The sequence below is a fragment of the Heloderma suspectum genome, chromosome 3, assembly GCF_057233095.1.
Source record: "Heloderma suspectum isolate Gila_16-S chromosome 3, 16-S_ref, whole genome shotgun sequence".
In the NCBI taxonomy this organism is placed as follows: Eukaryota; Metazoa; Chordata; class Lepidosauria; order Squamata; family Helodermatidae; genus Heloderma; species Heloderma suspectum.
This window is the reverse complement of record NC_139460.1, coordinates 105,381,743-105,405,031: the sequence shown is the minus strand read 5'-3', so window position 1 is coordinate 105,405,031 and position 23,289 is coordinate 105,381,743. Positions and strand designations below refer to the sequence as shown.

The following is a 23,289-nucleotide window of genomic DNA, read 5'->3' as shown; positions in this document are numbered from 1 at the left end:
TTCTGGTGGGAGACAAGAGGAGGTTGGAGGATGTTGACCTGGTGTTGAATGGGGTACGGCTACCCTTGAAAGACCAGGTCCGTAGCCTGGGGGTCATTTTAGACTCCCAGCTGTCCATGGAGGCTCAGGTGTCAGCCGTGAGCTGGACAGCATTGTATCAACTCCATCTGATACGGAGGCTGCGCCCCTACCTTCCTGACCATCTGCTCCCATCGGTAGTACATGCCCTGGTCTCATCTCGTCTAGACTACTGTAATGAGCTCTATGTGGGGTTACCCTTGAAGATGGTTCGGAAGCTGCAACTGGTGCAGAACATGGTAGCTCACCTTATTAATGGCAGCCACCAGCGTGATTACATCACTCTGGTGCTGAAGGAGTTGCACTGGCTACCACTTGTTTTCCAGGCCAAATTCAAGGTGTTGGTTTTGACCTTTAAAACCCTATACGGTTCTGGCCCAGCCAATCTCAAGGAGCGCCTCCAGCAACACCAGACAGGCCACTTAACAAGATCAGCCTCGGATAGCCTTCTCTCTGTCCCATCAGCCAGGACAGCTAGGCTGGTGAGGATGAGGGAGAGGGCCTTCTCTGTGGTGGCCCCCACTCTGTGGAACTCCCTCCCTAGGGAACTCTGCCATGCCCCTCTTTAATGAGCTTCTGCCATGCACTGAAAACTTGGTTATTCAGGTAGGCATTTTGGGTGGGTTAGGGTATTTTTAAATAATGTTTAATGTGTAATTTTACTGTTTTGAATTGTACTACTGTACATCGCCCAGAGTGGCCGGGTGACCGGCCAGATGGGTGATTAAGAAATTTAATAAATAAAATAAAATAAACAAAATAAAACTGCAGTCTAACATATGTTCACCATGTCGGTGAATGCTTCTATACAGCTTTTACTCCTATGTTACCCCTTTACAGTTGACATTTGATTCCTTTAAAGATTACCCTTTCTGATCATATGATCAGACCATCTCCAGCTTGGTTACATTACCTTCTTCCATGTGCTCAGCAGCCTGGGAGCCACCGGTGGATGAAGTCAGTGTTCTAGTTAGGGTAGAACAGGTCTTGCTTAATGAAAACCATCTGCAACAAAAGGAGAATTGAACACTGTCAACAATATGATATCAAAGGACATAGTCATGTACTAGAGATCCTCCCATTCAGGGGCGGAGGAATATGCAGAGGAAACCCTACTATGCTGGCAGAACACTAGACATGGCGCCACCATGACAGATACACTGGTGGAATGCTTGAAAGGGCCGTTGTTGTGGGAGGAACTTAGGCAGCACAGGGGAGCAGTGCATTTATGCTGTATCCTATACTGCAGGGGTGGGCATCTTGTGGCCTTCCGTATGTTTTTGCCTATAATTCACAACAGCCCTAGCCACAATAGCCAATGGTGAAAGATGACAGGAGTTATAGGCCAAAAAATCTGGAAGGCCTCAAGTGGCCCACTCTGTCAATCCACACAGCCACTGTCAGCCCTGTCAACACTGTAACCTGTGAATTTCCACCCAGCTGACTTCAGCGGGAAAGGGGAATTATTTTAAAGCCACTCCTGCTTCAGCGACTTCCCCGCCAGCATTACCATGACAGAGCATAGGCTGTGGTGTAAGTCAGCATATCAACCCCCACAGCATAGCTACATCAGTATATCAACCCCACACAGGGGGAGACAACTCAGAGGATATGGCACACTGCATGGCCCTTGCCTCCCTGGCCTCATGGCATGCATACTTGGAGCTCACAAAGAGGAACTCCGATGATGAGAACCATGGGGGAAGCACACTTTGCACACACAGGGGACACTTTGCACACAGAGCTTATCTCCAAAATACTTCTAGGAATCAAAGCGCATTGCTACCACTTCTCTTCCTAGAACCATCAGAAGTACCTCACCTTGGGAATTCGGACACTAGCACCAAACTCCATTCTGTTTGCCAAGATGGAGTGCTCCACATACTCAGGAACCGAACAACCATGCTTCAAAGTGTAACTGCTATGACTGTGTCCCGTGTCTCCCTCCCACCCCCTTTTCTGTATGTGATCACTGCGTCTGGTATCACTCCAACACTCTTTCACTCCAACAGCAGGGAGCAGTGCCTTGCAGAATCTTTCCCACTCTGGATGCGTCTTGAACCCTTGCCCCAGAAGTAGGCATCCTGCCCAGAGAGCTATGCGGCTGCTGTGCTGTGGGGGCTCTCTTTCCTCCGCTTTGTGTGCGTTGGGCTCATAAAACTGTGCTTCCAGCTAGTACAAGGGGACTTAACCCCCTGTCTGTAGGGATGTCTGGTGGCTGACTGTACCACTGGGACATCACTGTGTACGTGTGTGCTGATGCCGGTGTGTATGTGCTTGAGTTTATTAGCTCCTTCCATGTGAGAGCAGCATGTGGGTGCTGTTGCTGGCAGTCTCTGACTAGTGACCATTGGCAGAGTTTCCACTGGGGACATGTCTGCTATTTTAGCTGTATATTTTCCCCTCCTCTCCAAGGGTGAATACACATATGGTACAGTGGCCATTCTAACCCACCCTGGTATAATCAGAGTATAGGTAGGCAACCTAATGCCCTCCAGATGTTTTGAACTATATAATCCCTGACCATTGGCCATGCTGGCTGGGATTTATGGGAGCTGTAATGTAAAACTTCAGGGCGGTATAGAAACAAGCAAATAAATAAAACATCTGGCACATACAATGCCTATCCTCGGAGTAGAGGACTGCTCTGTCCATCTCCTGATACTGTATTAAGAGCACAGATCAGAGAATCAACTGCCTAAGGGCACAATCCTATGCACATTTAGACAGAAGAAAGCCCTACAACTCCCAGCATTCCTGGCTGGGGAATGCCGGGAGTTGTAGGGCTTTCTTCTGTCTAAACATGCATAGGATTGCACCCTAAGTGACTTTTAAAATACACAGGGATATTACTATGTGATGTCTACACAGCAATAAGCAAAGTCTTGTTTGCAGCCAGTCAGCTGCTTCCACTGCCTGCTCCTAAACATGTTTACTCCTAAATAAACACACCTGAGAGCCAGTGTGGTGTAGTGGGTAGAATGTTGTACTGGGACTCAGGAGAACTGGGTTCTAGTCTCCACTTGGCCATGAAGCTGCTTGGGTGACTCTGGGCCAGTCACTGACTCTCAGCCTAACCTACCTCACAGGGCTGTTGTGAGAATAAAAATGGATAGGAGGAGGATCATGTAAGCTGCCTTGGGTTCCTTGTAAGAGGAAAACAAGCAAGATATAAATGTAATAAATCCATTCCAACTAAGTATCCCCATTTAGTGTAATGTAGTATAATTGCTCACAAAACATTGCATTAATACATACAGAACCATTTATTAGGTAGGGGGTGGAACTTTAAGACCAGCACAATCCTAAACTCACCAAGTTTTTCTCCAGTGATTAATCTTTCATACCCGCAAGCCTTTTCACACTGTCACGGGAATTTCTGTCCACTGAAATCGGAGGACCTTACTTCTGGGTAAACATGCTTTAGGTTTGCAGTACACGGTACCCCGGGGCATTTTTGTTATTTCTGTTGTAACAAGCCTAGCTAGCCCTGCGGGATTCCAGAGAAGATGTCACCAGAGAAAGGAAGGCCAAACTAAGACACAGCTGCAAATGCTTGGCTCCGATGACAGCCTCTCATTCTGCCAAGGTTCTCCCCACAGCACGCGGGGCTCCCGGGCGAGGAGAGGAGAGGAGAGGAGAGGAGAGGGGCGGGCCTTGCACTCAGAAAATGATCTGCTCTGCCAGCCTTTCGATCACAGAGATCCACGTTCGTCTCTGCTCCTGCAGGCTCTGCACTGGCGCTTGGGCCAGGAAGCCTGCACCCCTCTCCGCGTGTAACTCTCTTCCCTGCGCCCAGCTGGCTTCTTGCAGAGGCAGACTCGGGAGAAACGCGGCAAGCCGGCCGGGAATCGCCTTACCTGCGGGACAACATTATGCTGCTTGCAGAGGCTGCAGAACGCCTTCCTCCGGCACCTGGGAAATTGCTCTCGCAGCTGCCCGGAGCTCTCCTCCACTGCCGTTGCAATCTTGCTGCTTGTAACGGGCGGCGGCCTGCGAGGAGCCACGCCTGGGACAGTAATTCGGCCCTGCCGGCTAGGCTGGCCTAGACTGTAAATACGCCTCAGAAGGGCTTGCTGTATTTGCCCATGTAAATACACCCCTCTTTCACAGAGTAGTTGCTCCCAATGCTTATCTCCGCGCCTGGAGCTCGGGCTCCTCCATTTAATATAAAGGAGCCTCTCTCGGTGACTTTATCCCCGCATAGTACCAGCCTTGGCTCTTTCGTGCTTCTGCGAATTCCGGGGCTGGGGCGGGGAAAGGGAAGAGAAAAATACCCCCCTCCCGTCAACGTAGGTTTGGCTGTTTAGAGCGCGATGCTATGCACGTCTCCTCTCACGACCCGCAATGGGGTTTACTCGCAGGTAAGCGTGTTTAGGACTGCAGTCACACTCAAGATTACTTAACATCGATCTGCTAGAATATAGACCCCTGGGGCACAATCCTATGCATGTTTAGACAGAAAAAAGTCCTACAACTCCCAGCATTCCCCACCCAGCATGCTAACACGCAGACTGCGTCCTTAACCACCCTGTTAGCAAGAGTGGATTTTTCCTACCCGTCGAACACTTGTGTAGGAGCTGAAGTCAGGATTCTTGCCCTCATTAATTATTGTGAGAATGTGTGATGATTATTCTGGATTACCACAGAATACATTTCATTCATTACAAAAAGAGAAACACATTTTGCTTTCTCTGGATCAATTGCCCTTGTCTCTTTCCATAGTTCCTTTACCCTGTTGACCGACCGCTTAGGAAGGATTAGCGGCTTTATAATTAAATCACTGTTATCTTTTTTTATTATTAGGTACTTGGCAACATTTTAATCCAAAACTGGTAACCGGTAGTGTTGGGAAAATATTTAATCCATAAAAACAAAACTGTTGGGTTTTTTGCTAGATTTGAAAGGACCTTTTCACAAAGCACTAGAGTACAAGATGTGTTTATATTAAACATTGCCTTTGCCATAATCACGGAGGACACACATACTGAGAAAGTATGATCTTTGAGAACGGGAGCAAGGAGAAGGGCAGAGACTCTGAAGGTGCAATCCTATGTATGTTTAGACAGAAAAAAAAACACACCCACCACTCCCAGCATACTCAGAAGTAATTCCCATTGAGTTCAATGAGGCTTATTCCAGGCAAGTGAAATTTGGTATTTGAAAGGTAAGTCACTCCAAGGTTAGTGAAAGTGGTGATACAGAGGTGTACAAAATTATGAATGGTGTGGAAAATGTGGATAGGGAGACATTTTTCTCCTCTCATAATATTAGAACCCAAGGGCATCTCCTGAAGCTGATTGAAGCTGGGAGATTCAGGACAGATAAAAGGAAGTACTTCACACAGTGCATAGTTAAACTATGGAATCCACATCCACAAAATGTAGTGATGGCCACCAATTTGGATGGCTTTAAAAGGAGATTGTACAAATTCATAGAGTATAAGGCTATCAGTGGCTACCTCCAGTATCGGAAGCAGTATGCCTATGTACACCAATTGCTGGGGAACATGGGAAGGAGAGTGCTGTTGCACTCATGTCCTGCTTGTGGGTTTCCCGTGGGCAGCTGGTTGGCCACTGTGTGAACAGAATGCTGGACTAGATGGACCCTTGGTCTGATTCAGCATGGCTCTTCCTATGTTCTTAAAGTAGGACATTGCAGTCTGAGATGCACCAAGTCAGGGATGGTCCTCCAGATGCTGGACTACAATTCCTATAATCTGACCGTTTGCCATGCTGACTGGGGCTGAATGGAGTCAAGCAGCATTATGAAGACCACAGGTTCCCCACCCAGACATTAGGTAGAAAACATACTGATCGTATCTCCCTTCACAGAATACACATCTGATACTGTAATCCTATAAATGTTTACACATCAGTTCTCACTGAGTTAAAAAGGGTTTATTCCCAAGGAGATGTGCACAGGAGTGCACCCTTAAGGATATATGAACAAAAAAATAAAGATAATAACACAGCTATAATCAATTAATCCTTCATGTGGCACTTCATATATGCAAATTGTCCTTAAAGCTTTCTATTGTCTGGTCACTGCACATCATCAACCTAAGACCTGTCCGTGTCCATTTTACAGAATGGGAAATAGCAGACACGCAGTGCCTTGCCAGGGGCCTGGCAGTCTGGATTTAAACTCAGGTCTACTTTCAACACTATCTACTAACCACATTGAGGATACAGTGCAACTAACAAATTTCCCTTACAGCCATTTATATTTTATTTATGTATTTAATTTATTAATCGCCCATCTGGCTGGTCACCCAGCCACTCTGGGCGATGTACAACAAAACCGTTAAAACAATAGGATTCTAAATTAAAAACATCATAAAAAATACCCTAACCCACCCCAAATGCCTGCCTGAACAACCACATTTTTAATGCACGGCAGAAGCTCATTAAAGAGGGGGCATAGCGGAGTTCCCTAGGGAGGGAGTTCCACAGAGTGGGGGCCACCACAGAGAAGGCCCTCTCCCTCGTCCTCACCAGCCTAGCTGTCCTGGCTGATGGGACAGAGAGACGGCCATCTGAGGCTGATCTTGTTAAGCAGCCTGTCTGGTGTTGCTGGAGGCACTCCTTAAGATAGGCTGGGCCGGAACCATATTTGAGTTCCTGACTCATTATTCCTATTTTCTTTCTGCAGCTTTTCTGGATTTCTCTTACAAAGTTCTAATTTTAGTGCTATAAACCTGAAAGTAAGAGTATGCAAGAATATATCAGGTGTCCAGGATTCTGATGTTTCTACTTAATAGTAACAGCAGCAATAAATAATGAAAAGGGCAACACAGTGGAGTATTCTGTACCACCAGTTAAAACATTTACAGCTCAGTTCTATATATGCCTATGCAGAAATAAGTCCCATTAAGTTAAATGGGGCATAGTCTCAGGGTATTGCAGCCTCCAGCAGTAACTTCTTCCTTGTCAACCATTTTTTTCTATTTACTATTTGCACATGATTACTCACTTCCTCCATAACAATGGTCTTCCCCTTCCTTAACAGTGGCTTGAGTCCTAACTTCCCTTCTGTGAACAGGATAGAACAGAGTTCACAGAACAGATCTTTCTTGCATCTATGAACTTAGATCAAAATCTAAGGCACAATCCTATCCATGTTTAGACAGAAATAAAAGGCCTACAATTCTCAGCATGGCTGGGGCATACTGGGAGTTGTGGGCCTTTTTTCTGTCTAAACATGCTTAGGATTTTACCCTAAGTAGTTTAGCTGCAGGGTATTGCTCTTAAATGGCCTGAAATCTACCCCATGTGTAGCTACTTTCATCCTCTGTAGATCCAATTAATTGAATATTAGCTCTGAAAGCCATTACCTCACAAAGGGCATATGGCTTTTGAAGGTTAGAGATGTAAAAAACAACAAACAAACCTAAACTCAGTTCTTGAATGTTGTCTGGTGCAGGGAGATAAATGCTGCCTTTCAAGCCAGCCAGAACCCGCTTAGACAATCAGTGTAAGGTGAGTGAGTCTGTCCCTTCCTTTGACAGCCCACCTCTGCTGAGACTGTACATAGCTTTATTGAAACATGTTTGTAAGCTGCTTTTTAACTCCATAAATTGCTTTGAGAACTTTATAAATATTCTGAATGAAATAATTTTAGTCTGTTCTGTTCCTATCAGATCAAACTAACATCTTGCCCTTATGTGGCCTATAATATTTTTTTCTCAAATGCCCAAATGGAGCTGAAGACTGACAATGTCTCCTAAGTACCATGACTCCACTTTTGTTGCAACTCAGTTCTCTCCTCACAAAGCTCCTAGCTTTTTTTAAAAGCAAAGTGGCTGCAGCAGGCAAGAATTCAAAGAGCAGGGGTAAAATCCCTGGAGCTATGCATATGATTGACTGCCATTGTATTCAGAAAGAATTCCTTTTAGCACAGGAGATGTGTATTCCACCTAGCTACTTTCTCAAATATGTGCTTGTGTGTGTCTCTCTCTTTGGGGGCCAGAAGCATTTGGGGTGAGGGGGAAGATGGCAGCTGCTGCAGAGTAAACTGGCTCAGGGCTTCTCCATTTAGCACCAGGTCCTTGAAAAGAAAGCAGCCATGATGTTTTCTATTTAAAGAACTCCCATTGCTGAAAGAAGCACTGGGGTGGGTGGCTTTGCAGTGGCCTCTTCCTACCACTGCTTGCTAAGACCCAGTGTCCTTGTTGGGGGAGATGGACCACCACGGAGACAGATTGCCATGGAGGTGGCTGGGGGGGCAGAGGGCACCATCCTGAGAACCCCCTCAAACCTGACACAAGGCCTGCTTATACAACAAGAAAAAAGGCTTCTAGGCCAGCTTTGTCTTTGATAACCCAAAAACAGTCCATGGATTATTTCAGGGTTGTTTCCTCCTCCAACAAGCCATGCTGGCCAGGTTCAGATGACACAACAAGCCTTGCCCGGGTGGGAGATTAGGCAGATGGCACATGTTGCAGCTTAAACAAGCCACCATGGCTTGTTTAACCCATGGTGATGGTACAAACTGGCTTGGAATCTGTTAGTTTTCTATGGGAGCACTTTCAAGCAGAATTACTGGAATTTAAAGTAAGAAATCTACTATGTCCATTCTGAGGTAGTGCAGGCCATGAAAGACCTGTTTAGCTCCAATTTGAATCAGCTTTATGTTTCCTCTTTTATCCCCATTATTTTAGTATAATATGAAGGAGCCCTTCGTCTCATTCAGACCCTAGCCCGCTCCTCTGTCTGTTCTGAATTATGTTCAATGTAATTGTCCAGAATAAATTTATCTGAAATCCAGATTAATTCTGAGGATTCTGAATTCTGACCCTTGAGTCCCAAATCAGACCAATGTCCCAGGGCTGGCCCTGCCAGTAGGTAGAGTGAGACAGCCACTTTAGGAAGGTAATTTTGAATGTCATGAAAGGGCAGCAAAATGTTAATTATCTAATTTATTGTTGTTGTATTTTTACTGCCAGGGAAGGGAAAGGTTCTTGTGGGCTTTTCTGCCTCAGGTGCCAAATAATTTGGCTGGCTTGGGGGGCAGGGGTGCCACTGGCTGCTCCCCTTCAGGCAGGAAAATGGCTTGGGTCAGCCCTGCCCGCTAAGAATAGTCTCAGTCCTCAGGGCCAAGGTGTTTGTGTTCAATATTTGTTGTTTTTGTTTTAGGGGGTGAAACCATTAATTAAAATAAACAGAATCTGATTTTTTTTTTTTGCTAAATTTAGGGATAAATATCACAGAACAAGAAATGGTTACCTTAGGAAATGGTAGTTCTCAGTGAAATGGCACTGATGGATTTCAGGGATGGGCAGCTTGTGGCCCTCCAGATGTTTTGGCCTACAACTCCCATCAGTCCTCACCATTGGCTATGCTGGCAAGGGCTGATGGGAGTTGTAGGCAAAAACATCTGGAGGGCCACAAGTTTCCTACTCCTGGTGTATCTGAATAATTAGAATGCATATTGAGTTCTAGAAGCTGTAACATGTTGCTCATATTTGTGTCTGAATTCTTTTCAGAGTTAGGAGAAATGTGGCCCGATCCATAATAAACTTTGTTACTTTATCTGAATGGAAAAAACAACAATTCATTCAGACTCTGCAGGTTTTCTAATGGGAAAGACTAACCACCAATAACATGAGAGAGAAGCCTAACATGATCCAGATGGTAGATGAGTCACTGGTCATAATTTCCATCCGATGTATTTGTTTATAGATTTAGAAAAAGTATTAGAAGCCCCTCCATACTTAGTATCTGTTTAAAAACTAAACAGCCAAGCCGCTTGTAGATGTATTAAGAAGTGAATTAAGAAACTCACTCCTCTCTATCCGTTCCTTCAGACAAAAGTCTGACCAAAGAAATCCGCATGATTCTGGACCAGCTGGTGTTTAACAGCTTCATAGAAGTGAATTTTTGCTAAGTATGATTTCTCCTATCATAGTGCTGCTGTGACTAACAAACATAGAAGAAACAGGTTCAAGTATCTTGGTATTGGTGATTAGAAAATCATACTGAAATGCATAAACAGTTATGTTACAGTTATTTTGGATTAGTTAATGGACCTACAAAAGGTGTAATAATTCCGAATGGAGATAAAGGATAGCATTGCAGAATCATGCATGATAGCTGTCATTCTTGGTGCTAAAGGACCAAACTAAATGTAATGGAGAACTTCTGGAACTAGATATGATGCCTTTTTTTAAACTAGAAAGCAGCAGGCGGGGGCAGATTGGGACACTGGTACTGGGGGACAGGGGTACTTAACTGTATTTCCCCCCCCATGCCATTTGATTTGTTGTGAAGGATAATAGTTCAGATAATAGTTCTGAATGCTTTGCATTCAGGAGGTTTCATATTCAGTACCTGGCATCTCCAGATAGAACTGGGAAATACCTGTTTGAAACTCTGGAGAGACACTGCCATTCACTATGGACAGTACAGAGCTAGATGGACCAATAGTCTGAGTCAGCATAAGGCAGCTTATTATGTTCCTATGAAATTGCCTCCCAAAGCTACTGTATTATGTCTCAATTTTCGAGCAGGGCTAATAGCAGCCTCTGCAGAGCAATTTTGATTGGAGAACTGGTGTGTGTACAGGGGGAGGGGGAAGTAAACGGTTAAATCCCTGCTTCCGCAGCACCACTTCCCCATCAAATTAGCAGCTCCCCAATGGCGGTTGTGAAATATCCAGCGCTGCAGATCCTGCATTAAGCAAGGGCTGGACTAGATGACCAGCAGCTCCTTTCCAACTCTTATGTTTCTATGAAGTAAAAGTTGGAATATGTCATGTGCAGCTTAGTCCCCGGCTGTGATCATACTTCTAAATGGGATAGGGAGTGATGTTGCCTTTTGGAGGGTGGGGGGATTGGCTGGGTACAGCACAGTCAGTAAGGTATGGATTATTTAGGGCAGAGGTGGGTGGGTGGAAGGAAGATCAGGATCTTTTGGTAGATCTCTGGATGATTTCCAGTACATCTGCAAGGGTCTCTGACTCCCAGTTGTCTAACAAAACTAAAAAGCTCTGCCCCTCTCCTTCCCTAAATCAGGTTGCTGAAAAAGAACGTTTGGGGCAGGGGAGAAGCAGCAATGGGTTTTGTGTGTGAAAGGATGTGTGAGCTTGGTTCTGTTACTGATCTGCTCAGAGGCACTGTGTTCCTTCATTCCTGCCATGCGCCCTCCTGCCTGAGCCGCTGTTTTGTACCCGGCTCCGGTTGGTGGAGCTCGGGGTAGTCAAATAAGCCAAGTAGATCTCGCAAGTGAAGCGTGCCTGCTTCTGGCTTAGGAGTTTCCTCGGGCCCGCCTGCTCGCCCCACCAGGTGGCCGCCTCGGCACAGCTCACTCCCGCCTTTTTGGCTCGGGCCTTGATGAGTCACTTGTTTTCTAGAAAAATGACGTAAGAGGTGGACGAGGAGGAGCTGGGAGGGGGGTGAGAGAGGCCGATTGGCTGGCAGGACGGAAAGGCGCGGCCCCGCTGGCCTATAAATACGGGCTGCCGCCGGAGCGCGCCAGGCAGAAACGGTTGGGGCCGCGCTCTTCTCGCTCCGCTGGTCTCCGTGTCGCTGGGGATGCTGCCAGCCTGACTCTGCCTGTGCCGACGCCGCGCCCGGGACGCGAATGAAGAAACTCCTCCTCCTGCTCTTCAACTATCGGGGACTCACGCGAGGCGGGGGACGCAAAGGAAAACGACGCCGAAAATGGCCTCGTTCCATATCCGTGCTGCGCGGCCCGAGGACTGCGCCGACCTCCTGCGCCTCATAAAGGTATCTTGCCCTGGGCGGGCTTGCCCGGCCATTACACGCAGCCCCCAGTACTGGAAAGAAGGGGGGACACGCCGTGATTTAATAAAGTTAAAAACAAGACACTCCCGTTTGCCTCCTTTTATTTTGAGTATTTTTTAAAAAAAATACTTATATAGTTTATAGATATAGGTACATATGGTGTGTGTAATATATATATATATATATATATAGAGAGAGAGAGAGATACATATGGTGTGTGTAGTATGTATATAGATGCACATGGTGTGTGTAATATACACACACACACTGTTACGTGAACAGAGCTGTCCTGAAAAGGGAGGGTGGTGGAACCTGCGGGTGTGAGGAGGATTTCAAGCTTATCTCTACCACCAGAAGGACTGACTTGGTGAGACAGCAAAAGTGGTGTTCGTGATCAACTGCCTCCAGATGCCGTCTGACTTAAAGGTCATGACCAAAAAAAAAAAAAAGTAGCACAGATGTACTAAAAACAAGAGACCAGACAACATTGTTCTCTTGCTTTGGCTTACATAAGCCTGCACCTGGTTTTAAGCAGTTTGTGTAATGCAGCATTGCAGATGTCTGCCCGTATGTAATTAGAGTGGGCAGCCCTTACGACACACACACTGTCAATATATAAACTTAGATTGCAAAACTATACAGTCCTCCAAAACATGGGAGAAAGTCCCCTTGAATGGAGTGAAACTTCTCAATAAACATGGCCAGGATTCCACTCCATGTCACTTATTCTGGAAGCTTAAGAGATCTGTGTGCTTTCCCCCCCAGATAATTCCCTTTCTCTTCTCTCCCCCCCCCCCCCCATCTGCTTGTACTGAAATGCTTGTCATAGCACATACAGTTTAAGGCACAAAGGTTAGAACGACTTTGGATATGGATTGTTTGTTCCACACAGAAACAGCCTCTCTTCCTTCTGGGCACAAACACCTTTGCTCTCCTGAGCTAGCAAAACATCCCCTCCCTGCTTGTGCAACAGTCTCCACCCTCCGTACAAAGTGACTGGTGTGAAAAAGAAAAAAGAATTGGAGCGGAAAGTGATTCAGCAGTTCGTGTGGTCTGGTCTAACTCTGTGTTGTAAGACTGGATGCCCTATCTTTAAGGGGTTGGATCTAGACTTGGTCATACTTAGAATACACCCGCTGAAAATAATGGGACTACTCTTAAGTATTACTAAGCCTGTGTTGAACCCAAGGTAGATGCAAACACTGAAGAACAGCTCTTTCATTTAGGAAGCTTTTTCTAATCTATAGCCCAAATTTAAATTTGTTTAATATAAATTAATTTGATTAATTATTCATACTTCTCTTTCAGACATTTTAAATACCCGAAGCATGTCAAATGGTCCCATGCAACTCAATTCCATGAATCTTTACTTGGAAGTAAGCCTAGTGTTTTCAGTGGGGCTTAGTCTAGGCAAGTGTTAAAGCAAGGGTAAGGAACCTGTGCCCCTCCAGATGTTGTTGAAGTACAGTTCTTATCATTCCTCACCACTGGCCTGGCTGGCTGATGGGAATTCAAGTCCAAGAACATCTGGAGAGGCACTGGTTCCCTAGCTCTGCTGCATAGGATTGCAGTCTTTAGGCAGTTCCCTGCTATGTAGACCATCTGTAGTACCTTTCTGAATTTTCACGTTTCTCAGATGAGCAGCAGACATGGTTTTCTCTGGGGGGTGGGGAGAGACATAACTTTGAAGATAAAAATAAATAGATTTACTCTTTTTGTATGCCCATGGAACAAGAAATAAAAATATACCAATAGACATTGGTCCAATAAAGCTATCAAACATAATGTACTTTGTTTTGGGCAGGAGCTTGCTAAATATGAAGATATGGAGGATCAAGTAGTACTGACTGAAAAAGGTAATGTATGCTAGCCTGTCGGGACAATTTTGTGACAATTCAACCAGGGGATGGGAAAATGATGTTTAGATAAACCATTTACTGTCATCCTGTAGATCTACTTGAGGATGGCTTTGGCGAACACCCTTTCTACCACTGCCTCGTTGCAGAAGTACCAAAAGAACATTGGACACCTGAAGGTGAAACTTGAACTGTTTTTATTTTCTTTCTTTCTTTTAGAAAAAAACAGGATATAAACAACAACACTTAATAATGCTGCGATTATACATAAGGTTCTAGCTATACCTCATGCTATGGGTAAATGTTTAACCTTATTGAAATATGAAAATAGTAGCTTGGATCCAGACTTTGCCTTCTATGAATGGAAGGGATCCTTCCGTCTGCGGAAGGGTTTTGATGCAGCAGAGTATTTCCACTGGAGGACTGGGAAGGAGGTAATTTTTTTTCAATTCCCCCTACCCCTGAAGCCTCCTGTGCACCCCAAAATCTGATCTGGAAGGTTGGGGAGACCCTCTGGAACAGTGTGGGGGCTGCAGGGGGGAAGGTGGAATCTGCAAAAATCACCTCCCCCACCTTTCCTGCTGGCTGGACTGTACTGAGCACTCTGCTCAGGCAGTGCTCCTGCTGGTGGGAGCAAACTCTGAATCCAGCCTGGTGTCTTTTTTCTGAATTGTTCAGTTATCCTGAAGACCTTGGAGAACCAGGTATAATAGTAAAAAAAATAATACTGTAATTCCACTTCGTTACATGGTTATTCTTGTTTGACCCTAACTTATCACAATGTAATCCTATTGAATCACATGTTTTCTTTAATTTGTCCCCAATCTTCAGGTTACAGTCTCTAGCTTCGCCATGTACATGGCCCTTCCGTGTACATGGATGGGCGGGGAGGTAACTAAAAGATCCGTTACACAATAAAGTAGATGATCATGATATATGAGGTAAGGTCTCCAGGGACAAATACTATTCCCAAACATTTACCTCAGAAAGAAAAAGAACAAAGCATATGCGAAACACTCGGTAGATCAGAAATCCTATATGTAATTCTGTTCCTAGGAACATATCTAAAGCATTGTATGAACATAAAATCAGATTGGAGTTCTAAATATTGTTTTAATATTGATGGGGATGTACTTGGAAAAGGATTACCAAGCTGCAGTGAGCAGTTCTTCCCATTACAAGTGCAAGTATTAACAATAAAAGAAAGCACTTGAATGCAATTGCTAATAACTTGTGTCCAGATCGAAGAATATAGCTGCTGTTTTAACCTTGACTGTCGCAGATGACACAATGCTGTAGTCTCTTTTAAAGAGTGGTTGCATTGTGAGCAAATGGACACAAACTTGGAAAACAAACTTCAGGGGCTTTTGCTTTGGGAGTTTGTTGTAGAGATAATTGCCAGACTGTTCTGATCTGCCGTGTAAAATTGTAGACGTCTGAATTGTATTTCAAAGTGGTGGTATCAATAGGGTATGCAAAGAGTATCTCTAGCAGCAAGCTGTAATTGTTGTGTAATGACAATATAATCAGCTTGCCATATGTTGCAGTTCAGCACCTGGACATGTGCAGGAGCAACATTCAGGTAACTAGGCCCAGTAAATGTTATGCTGGCTTTGAGCATTCTAAGACAGTCTTTACTTGATAGGATTCCCTTCTCTACCTGGACTGCTGTTCCTTATGGCACAGATTGAATTATAACCCAACTTTACCTGTTGCAACATTAACAGTTTAATTTTGCATGTTCAGAATGTCTGCTTTGACATATGCATGTAAGACGTGAACTATACTAACATGTTTCTTTTAAAAGATATGCTTTCTGTGTGTGTAAACTAAATATAGTTTTTTTTGTTACAGGATATGGTATTGTGGGCTTTGCCATGTATTACTTTACATATGACCCATGGATTGGAAAACTGCTGTATCTTGAAGACTTTTTTGTGATGAATGAGTTCAGAGGTACCATTTAAAGAATTTGTTGTTGTTGTTCAGTCGTGTCCGACTCTTCGTGACCCCATGGACCATAGCACGCCAGGCCTTCCTGTCCTGCGCTCTCTCCCGGAGCATGCTCAAGTTCATATTCATTGCATCCGTGATGCTATCTAGCCATCTCATCCTCTGCCGTCCCCTTCTCCTTTTGCCTTCAGTCTTTCCCAGCATCAGGGTCTTTTCCAGGGAGTTTTCTCTTCGCATTAGGTGGCCAAAATATTGGAGCTTCAGCTTCAGTATCTGTCCTTCCAATGAGCACTCAGGGTTGATTTAGGATGGACTGATTTGACCTCCTTGCAGTCCAGGGGTCTCGTAAGAGTCTTCTCCAGCACCACAGTTCGAAAGCATCAATTCTTCGGCGCTCAGCCTTCCTTATAGTCCAGCTCTCACAGCCATACATTACTACTGGGAAAACCATAGCTTTGATTAGACAGACCTTTGTCGGCAAGGTGATGTCTCTGCTTCTTACTATGCTGTCTAGGTTGGCCATAGCTTTCCTCCCAAGGAGCAAGCGTCTTTTAATTTCATGGCTACAGTCACCGTCTGCGGTGATCTTGGAGCCCAAGAAAGTAAAATCTGTCACTGCTTCCATTTCTTCCCCTTCTATATGCCAGGAAGTGATGGGGCCAGATGCCATGATCTTCGTTTTTTTAATGTTGAGTTTCAAACCAGCTTTTGCACTCTCCTCTTTCACCCTCAACAAGAGGCTCTTGAGATCCTCTTCGCTTTCTGCCATTAGGGTGGTATCGTCTGCATATCGGAGGTTGTTGATAATTCTCCCAGCAATCTTAATTCCGACCTCTGATTCATCCAACCCGGCATTTCTCATGATGTACTCTGCATATAAGTTAAATAAGCAGGGTGACAATATGCAGCCTTGTCGTACTCTTTTCCCAATTTTGAACCAATCGGTTGTTCCATGTCTGTTTCTTACTGTTGCTTCTTGACCCTCGTACAGGTTTCTCAGGAGACAGGTAAGGTGGTCTGGTACTCCCATCACTTTAAGAATTTGCCACAGTTTGTTGTGATCCACACAATCAAAGGCTTTAGCGTAGTCAATGAAGCAGAAATAGACGTTTTTCTGGAATTCTCTTGCTTTCTCCATGATGCAGCGAATGTTGGCGATTTGATCTCTAGTTCCTCTGCCTCTTCGAAACCCAGCTTGTACTTCCGGTAGTTCTCGGTTCGCATACTGCTGAAGCCTAGCTTGTAGGATTTTGAGCATCACCTTGCTGGCATGTGAAATGAGCGCAATGGTGCGGTAGTTTGAACACTCTTTGGCGTTGCCCTTCTTTGGAATTGGAATGTAAACTGACCTTTTCCAGTCTTGTGGCCACTGTTGAGTGTTCCAGATTTGTTGACATATTGAATGCAGCACTTTAACAGCATCATCTTTTAGGATTTTAAATAGTTCGGCTGGAATACTGTCATCTCCGCTAGCTTTGTTGTTACTAATGCTTCCTAAGGCCCACTTGACTTCACTCTCTAGGATGTCCGGCTCAAGTTCAATGACCGCACTATCATGGCTATCAGGGACATTCAGCTCTTTCCTGTATAGTTCTTCTGTGTATTCTTGCCACCTCTTCTTAATCTCATCTGCTTCTGTTAGGTCCCTGCCTTCTTTGTCCTTTATCATGCCCGTCTTTGCACAAAACGTTCCCTTGAGATCTCCAATTTTCTTGAAGAGATCTCTAGTCTTTCCCATTCTGTTGTTTTCCTCGATTTCTTTGCATTGTTCACTTAAGAAGGCCTTCTTGTCTCTCCTTGCTATTCTCTGGAACTCTGCGTTCAGTTGGGTATATCTTCCCCTTTCTCCCTTGCTTTTCGCTTCCCTTCTTTCCTCAGCTACTTGTAAAGCCTCATCAGACAGCCACTTGGCTTTCTTGCATTTCTTTTTCTTTGGGATGGATTTCGTTGCTGCCTCCTGAACAGTGTTACGGACCTCCGTCCATAGTTCCTCAGGCACTCTGTCTATCAGGTCTAATCCCTGAAATCTATTCCTCACCTCCACTGTATATTCATCAGGGATATGATTTAGGTCATACCTGAACGGTTTAGTGGTTTTCCCGACGTTCTTCAATTTAAGACGAAATTTTGCAAGAAGGAGCTCATGATCTGAGCCACAGTCAGCTCCAGGTCTTGTTTTTACTGACTGTATGGAGCTTCTCCATCTTTGGCTGCAAAGGACATAATCAATCTGATTTCGGATTTAAAGAATATCTTAGAACTATGTCATATGCAAGTCTTCTAAAAGCATCACTAATAAAATTGCTCTTTTTTTCTTTTTTTAGGCTTGGGCATTGGTTCAGAAATTCTAAAGAATCTGAGTAAGGTAAGTAGCTGATTCTGGTTTTCTGTCAGACAGCAAGTTCTATTTTCTAAATGGCCAATTAACCAAAGTCACACTTAACACAGACAGTGGGTTATGAGAGGGCTGAAGAACCCTTGCCTAACAGATGGCCTGTTGTTGGGTCATGCAAGGGTTGTTTAACCCTCACATAACCCTCGGTCCCTGAGTTCAGACAATACAACAAGCTGCAGCTGTGGCTTGAATATTCAAATTGGCAGGTGGCACATGCCACAGCTTACTGTGGCTTAAGCCAGGGTGGGCTGTTTGTGCACACTAGCCCATTTCCTGAAGCTATTGGGATATCTCTCATTATGCTGTACTTACAATATCTCTCTTTGTGCCTTGGATTTCTGGTACTGCCTTTGATTGTGTGACATAAGCAACATGCTCACAAAGCAGCCCACAGCGGAGTTCATTATGGTAGCACAATGAATCATAGTTCTGATGATGGAGTGTTGAGATTACCCACTTGCCAAGGAAACGTCCTTTCAAACGCCATATAAGCAATAAGTCACATGCCCCAAATTAATGTGACTCAGTCCTGAGTACCATGCAACTTATTTCATTGAAATGTTCTATAGCTATAGTGCACCAGTGTATTGGAATTTGTGACTATTCATACTTTGTGTTGTCCACCAGGCCTTTCAGATAGTTTGTGTTCTGCTGTGGTAATTTTTCCCCAGTTGTCTACTGATGTTATCATTTAAATGGCCTTCACTTTGGGGGTTACAAAGAGGTCAAGAAGCACACTGGAAATGTTTTTTGAAACTGTCTTGGAATCTTTAATTCTTGAGAGATTCCTAGAAGAATGCAACTGGGCAGCACAGAGGATAGTTCAAGTAGGGATTCAGTGAAGCAACATTACGGCTGCTGAATCTGGGAATTGCCTGCCTAGATCACTTACAAAATAATAACCAATGCCATGTCCCAGGACACAAAAATATCACCTCCATTCTTCATTTCCTGTGCACTTTCCTTAGATGGCTGTCAGGTGTCGTTGCAGCAGTATGCACTTCTTAGTGGCAGAATGGAATGAACCTTCCATCAGGTTCTACAAGAGACGGGGAGCTTCTGACCTGTCATCTGAGGAAGGATGGAGACTCTTCAAAATAGACAAGGAGTATTTGATGAAGATGGCAACTGAAGAGTGAGGAGTTCTGTCAAGCCAATACAAAAATTCATCCAATAGTTTCTCTTTTGACTATTCTCCCCACTTCGCTTTTGATCTGCTATGTATTGAAATAGTATGGCCCCTAATTCAAATGCTTTATTGCCAGTGCAACTATGTTCTGGAGTTTGGGAACTCCAGTCCCACAAGCAAAAACAGTTACAGAGTTGATTCATTTGCCTTTCTCCTTCCTCCCATCAGTACACTTGCGATCCTAAAATGTATATTGTATAAAACTTCATTCTTGTAAGTGTCATTCAAATGTGTACAGTGTACACAGTGGTAGGGGTTTTGTTTTTAATTATTTGCACTCATAAAAAAATAAACTTTTTCATGTTAGTGACCATAAGTTGGTGCAGTCACCTTTTATTCATTGTCTTTCTCCTGCACTTATAATGTAATAATATATCCATGACATTTCTCGTGCCTGTTACAGCCCACCATCCCCTTTACTAACCACTGTGTAGTATCACTGCCAATTGTCCTCTTTGTCCATTGTTAACTTGAAGAGCTTGCTGGACACCTAGAGAAACTAGTTTAGTGTGTCTAGACCAGTTTCATATAGATCAAGATGATGCAGCCCTAGAGGCCTCATTAGGCTGCTGCCACTGTGATCTTCAAGGTTCTTCAAGCCAGGCAGCTGAATGAAGAGATGATGATAAGGAGGTGATGGAGGAGAGAAAGGAAGCCTCCCTGGCTTCCTCTTCTTGGTTATGTCAGGTTGGATTGTTCTAACCCCATTGCAGCTGGGCAGGAAGAACCAGTGAGTGGACCAGACAAGACCATGCAGGCCACTACAGCATTTTTCTTTCCCATTCTTGCCATCTTGTCCCAAGCCACCAGTCAAGGGTTCTCACCATCTTTTTTTTTTTTCACATCAACTCATCTAGGTCCCATGACAAGTATGTCTCATACACTTTGCCCCCCTTGCAGAAGCCAGCATTTTCTCTCTGGCACATTTGGGAGAGGAACAGAAAAGAACTGGCAAATACAGAGTTATAGAGCATATTGGATATTTAAAGTGCTTTACAGTCTTGAGTGTATTTGCCCTATAAAGTAGATAATTGTTTTGGATATTGGGAACTGAGGTTAAAGATACTAACTTGCTCAAGGCTACACAGTGGCAGTGATGGGACTTAAACCCAGATCTCAAAAATATGAAGAACAAAATATATGTGTAATGGAGGTGAGGAGGTAAATTCTTCCACAGTCAAACCCAGTCTTTCCCAGCCTGATGCCCCCCAGATGTTTTGGACTTCAACTCCCATCAGCCCAAGCCAGCATAGCCAATGATCAGGAATGATGGGAGTTCTAGTCCAAAACATCTGGAGGGCACCAGATTGAGGGTGGCTGGTCTAACCAAAAAAGGTTTGTCACCTGGCCTTGCAGTGTACATTGTCTACAAAGCAAACTGCAGTCAACGCGGAGGAGGAGAGCACACTGGTGTCAGCACAATGTTCCCATACTCTTGCTCCAGCTGAGCCTGGGACCTGTGAACATATGAAGCTGCCTTATATTGAGTCAGACCATGGTTGTATTGAGCAGTACAGTCTACTCCGACAGGAACATTTCTAGGATCTGAAGACGGATCTTTCATATCGCCTGCTACCTCACCCTTTTAACTAAAGATACTAAGGATTGGCTGTGCATTGCAAGCCAAATGGCTGGCTTCCTATCCGTTTAGGCTGGAACTGACAGAGGCATTCCCTTTCCTAGGATATTTTTCACACATCTGGTTGTATGCTGCAGCAGAATATATCCAAGGGCACTACAAGCCACATGGGACAAGGATGACATGGATGAAAGTCCCACTGAAATCAATGGGCAATTCATCAGAGTAAATCTGTTGAGCATGTAAGTCAGTGGTGTGGAATTTGAGGTCCTCCAGCTGACGCTCCTATGAGTAATAACTGAAACCACCAATGGTGAGGGATGATGGAAGTTGTGGTCCAACATCCAGGCACAAGTTCCCCATCCCTGATTTATGTGAAAGTACAGTAAACATTAGACTTCACCATCAAGCCTGGTTTTGGAATGGAAACTGCCTCAGTTGTCTTGTGGGATGACCTTTGCCAAGAGAGGGACAGGGGGAGTACGACCCCTTTAATTCTCTTGGACCTCTCAGTGCCTTTTGATACCATCAACCATGGTATCCTTCTGGATAAGTTGGCTGACTGGGAGTCGGAACTGCGCTGCAGTGGTTCCGATCCTACTTGGATGGCTGATTCCAGAAGATGGTGCTGAGGGATTATTGATCTATGCCTTGGCAGCTATGCTATGGGGTTCCACAGGGCTCTATTCTATTCCCCAAGCTGTTCAATATCTACATGAATCTGCTGGGGGAAGTTATCTAGAGGTGTGGGCTGAGATGTCATCCATATGTGGATGACACCGGCTCTATCCTTTTCATCAAATCCAGGTGAGGTAGTGGCTGTTCTGAATCAGTGCCTGGGCACAGTAATGAAATGAATGAGGGCCAATAAACAGACTCAGTCCAGACAAGATGGAGGTACTGTTAGTGGGTGGTTAGATGTTCTGCCTGGTTAGATGATGTTCAAGCTGTTTTGGAGGGGTTGCGCTCCCCCCTCAAGGATCAGGTTTGTAGTTTGGGGCTGCTCTTGGATCCAGAACTGTCACTCGAGGCACAGGTGGACTCGGCATCATGGAGCACCTTTTATCAGCTCAGGCTGATAGTACCAACTATGTCCTTATCTGCATAGAGATGGGCTAGCTACAGTTATATATGCTCCAATAACCTATCGTCTGGATTATTGCAATGCATTATATGTGGTGCTGCCTTTGAAAGTGGTCCAGAAACTTCAGCTGGTCCAAAACAGGGCAGTGAGACTGTTAACTGGGACTGGCCTGTTAACTGGGGCTGGCCAACATGATCATATTATACTTTTTCCAGTATTTTTCCATCTGCACTAGCTGCCAGTCCATTTCTGGGCCCGATCCAAAATGCTGCTATTAACATTCGAAGCCCTGAACACCTTGGGGCCAGGTTATTTGAAGGATCGTCTCTTCCTATATGTGCCTGCCCAGTCCCTAGGATTATCCTTGGCAGTCCTCCGAGAGCCCCTGCCAAAGGAAGTGAGGTGGGTGGCTACTCAGAGGAGGGCCTTTTCTTCTGTGGCACCCAAGTTGTGGAATGAGCTTACCAGAGAGGCTCACCGGGCACCTTCGTTGTGGTCTTTCCAGTGCCAGGTGAATACCTTTTTATTTTCCCAGGCATTTTAGTCCTTTAGCTCTGTTGCTTTAAATCTGTCACTGTATTTTAAATCTTTGCATTGATGGTAGGTATTATCTTGGTTTTTACTTTTATTATATACTGTAGTTTTAAACTTTTATAATGTATCTTATGTAATATTTTATGGTTTTAATTGTTAATTGTGAAATGCCCAGATAGCATCAGCTGTTGGACAGTATAGAATACAGTATATACGGTGATCGTAGAAGAAACTAAGGCGTACAAATTAGTTCTGGATTAAGCATTCCATTTAGGTGGGTCTAGTTTTATCTTAAGGATACATGTGTGGGCAATTCAGTTGAGATTTTTTGCTTGTAGCTGTACAAGGAGGCCTGGGTTACAACTTATAGGTACACAATTAGTTAGAGAACATATTTCATAGACTTCTGTGTGTAGATTAGATTGGGGTTCAAACAAGATAAAAGAGGGCAAAAAGAGATGCATAAATCTTACATAAATTAACAGATGGAAATAGTATAGCTGTTTGCGGTAGGGAGAAGAGACTAATAAAACGCACAGTGTAAAATCATCTGAAATAACAAATGGATGTGAGAAACTTATCTTGTCCTAGAGTTTCAAAATATGCCCAAGGTACACTTAGTGAAAGTGGCAAATTGAAGCCATCATAAGACAACACACTGCTATTATGTAATATATTATTGAGTGCAAAGTCTCAGCGACACAACCCAGGTCTGGTAAAGCATCAAATGCTGATAAGGCAGAATACTGAGACTTGCTGAACCATACTAACGCCTAGTATAGAAACCTCTATGTTTTCTGAAGCCTGGGGGATTTTTAGAAGTATTGGCTAAAACTTAACATTGGCTTTTTGGTCACTAGAAAATACAGCTTGGC

General features: G+C 44.4%; 2 protein-coding genes across 6 annotated transcripts in view; one reads left to right on the top strand and one right to left on the bottom strand.

Moving 5' to 3' along the window:
• ACOT9 (acyl-CoA thioesterase 9) overlaps positions 1–4,327 on the bottom strand; it is a 28,056-nt gene extending 23,729 nt beyond the window's left edge. For all 4 annotated transcript variants that reach the window (XR_014789157.1, XM_084844024.1, XM_084844022.1 and 1 more), the window contains exons 1-2: positions 3,939–4,327; positions 992–1,083 (exon numbers count right to left, since the gene is read on the bottom strand). Coding sequence is in view for 2 of the 4 variants with exons in the window: in XM_084844022.1 (XP_084700148.1) it covers positions 992–1,083; positions 3,939–3,952 (106 nt within the window). In the remaining 2 variants the exon portion in view is untranslated. The remainder of the gene's footprint in view (positions 1–991; positions 1,084–3,938) is intronic.
• Positions 4,328–11,553: 7,226 nt separating this feature from the next.
• SAT1 (spermidine/spermine N1-acetyltransferase 1) lies at positions 11,554–19,533 on the top strand. Of its 2 annotated transcripts, XM_084844031.1 has the most exons (7): positions 11,554–11,806; positions 13,133–13,200; positions 13,629–13,680; positions 13,776–13,859; positions 15,535–15,636; positions 17,958–17,998; positions 18,997–19,533. In XM_084844031.1, exons 2-7 carry the CDS (start codon positions 13,153–13,155, stop codon positions 19,165–19,167), a joined length of 498 nt encoding a protein of 165 aa, XP_084700157.1. In that variant the 5' UTR covers positions 11,554–11,806; positions 13,133–13,152; the 3' UTR covers positions 19,168–19,533. The 2 variants fall into 2 exon arrangements, with proteins under 2 accessions (XP_084700157.1, XP_084700156.1); XM_084844030.1 differs by lacking the exon at positions 13,133–13,200.
• The last annotated feature ends 3,756 nt before the right edge of the window (positions 19,534–23,289 follow it).

Excerpts from the sequence above, each read along its gene's own strand:
- SAT1 (XM_084844030.1), top strand. The coding sequence starts at position 11,741 with ATGGCCTCGTTCCATATCCGTGCTGCGCGGCCCGAGGACTGCGCCGAC. Across the intron at positions 11,807-13,628 it reads ACCTCCTGCGCCTCATAAAG|GAGCTTGCTAAATATGAAGA; the intron begins GTATCTTGCCCT and ends TGTTTTGGGCAG. Across the intron at positions 13,681-13,775 it reads AGTAGTACTGACTGAAAAAG|ATCTACTTGAGGATGGCTTT; the intron begins GTAATGTATGCT and ends GTCATCCTGTAG.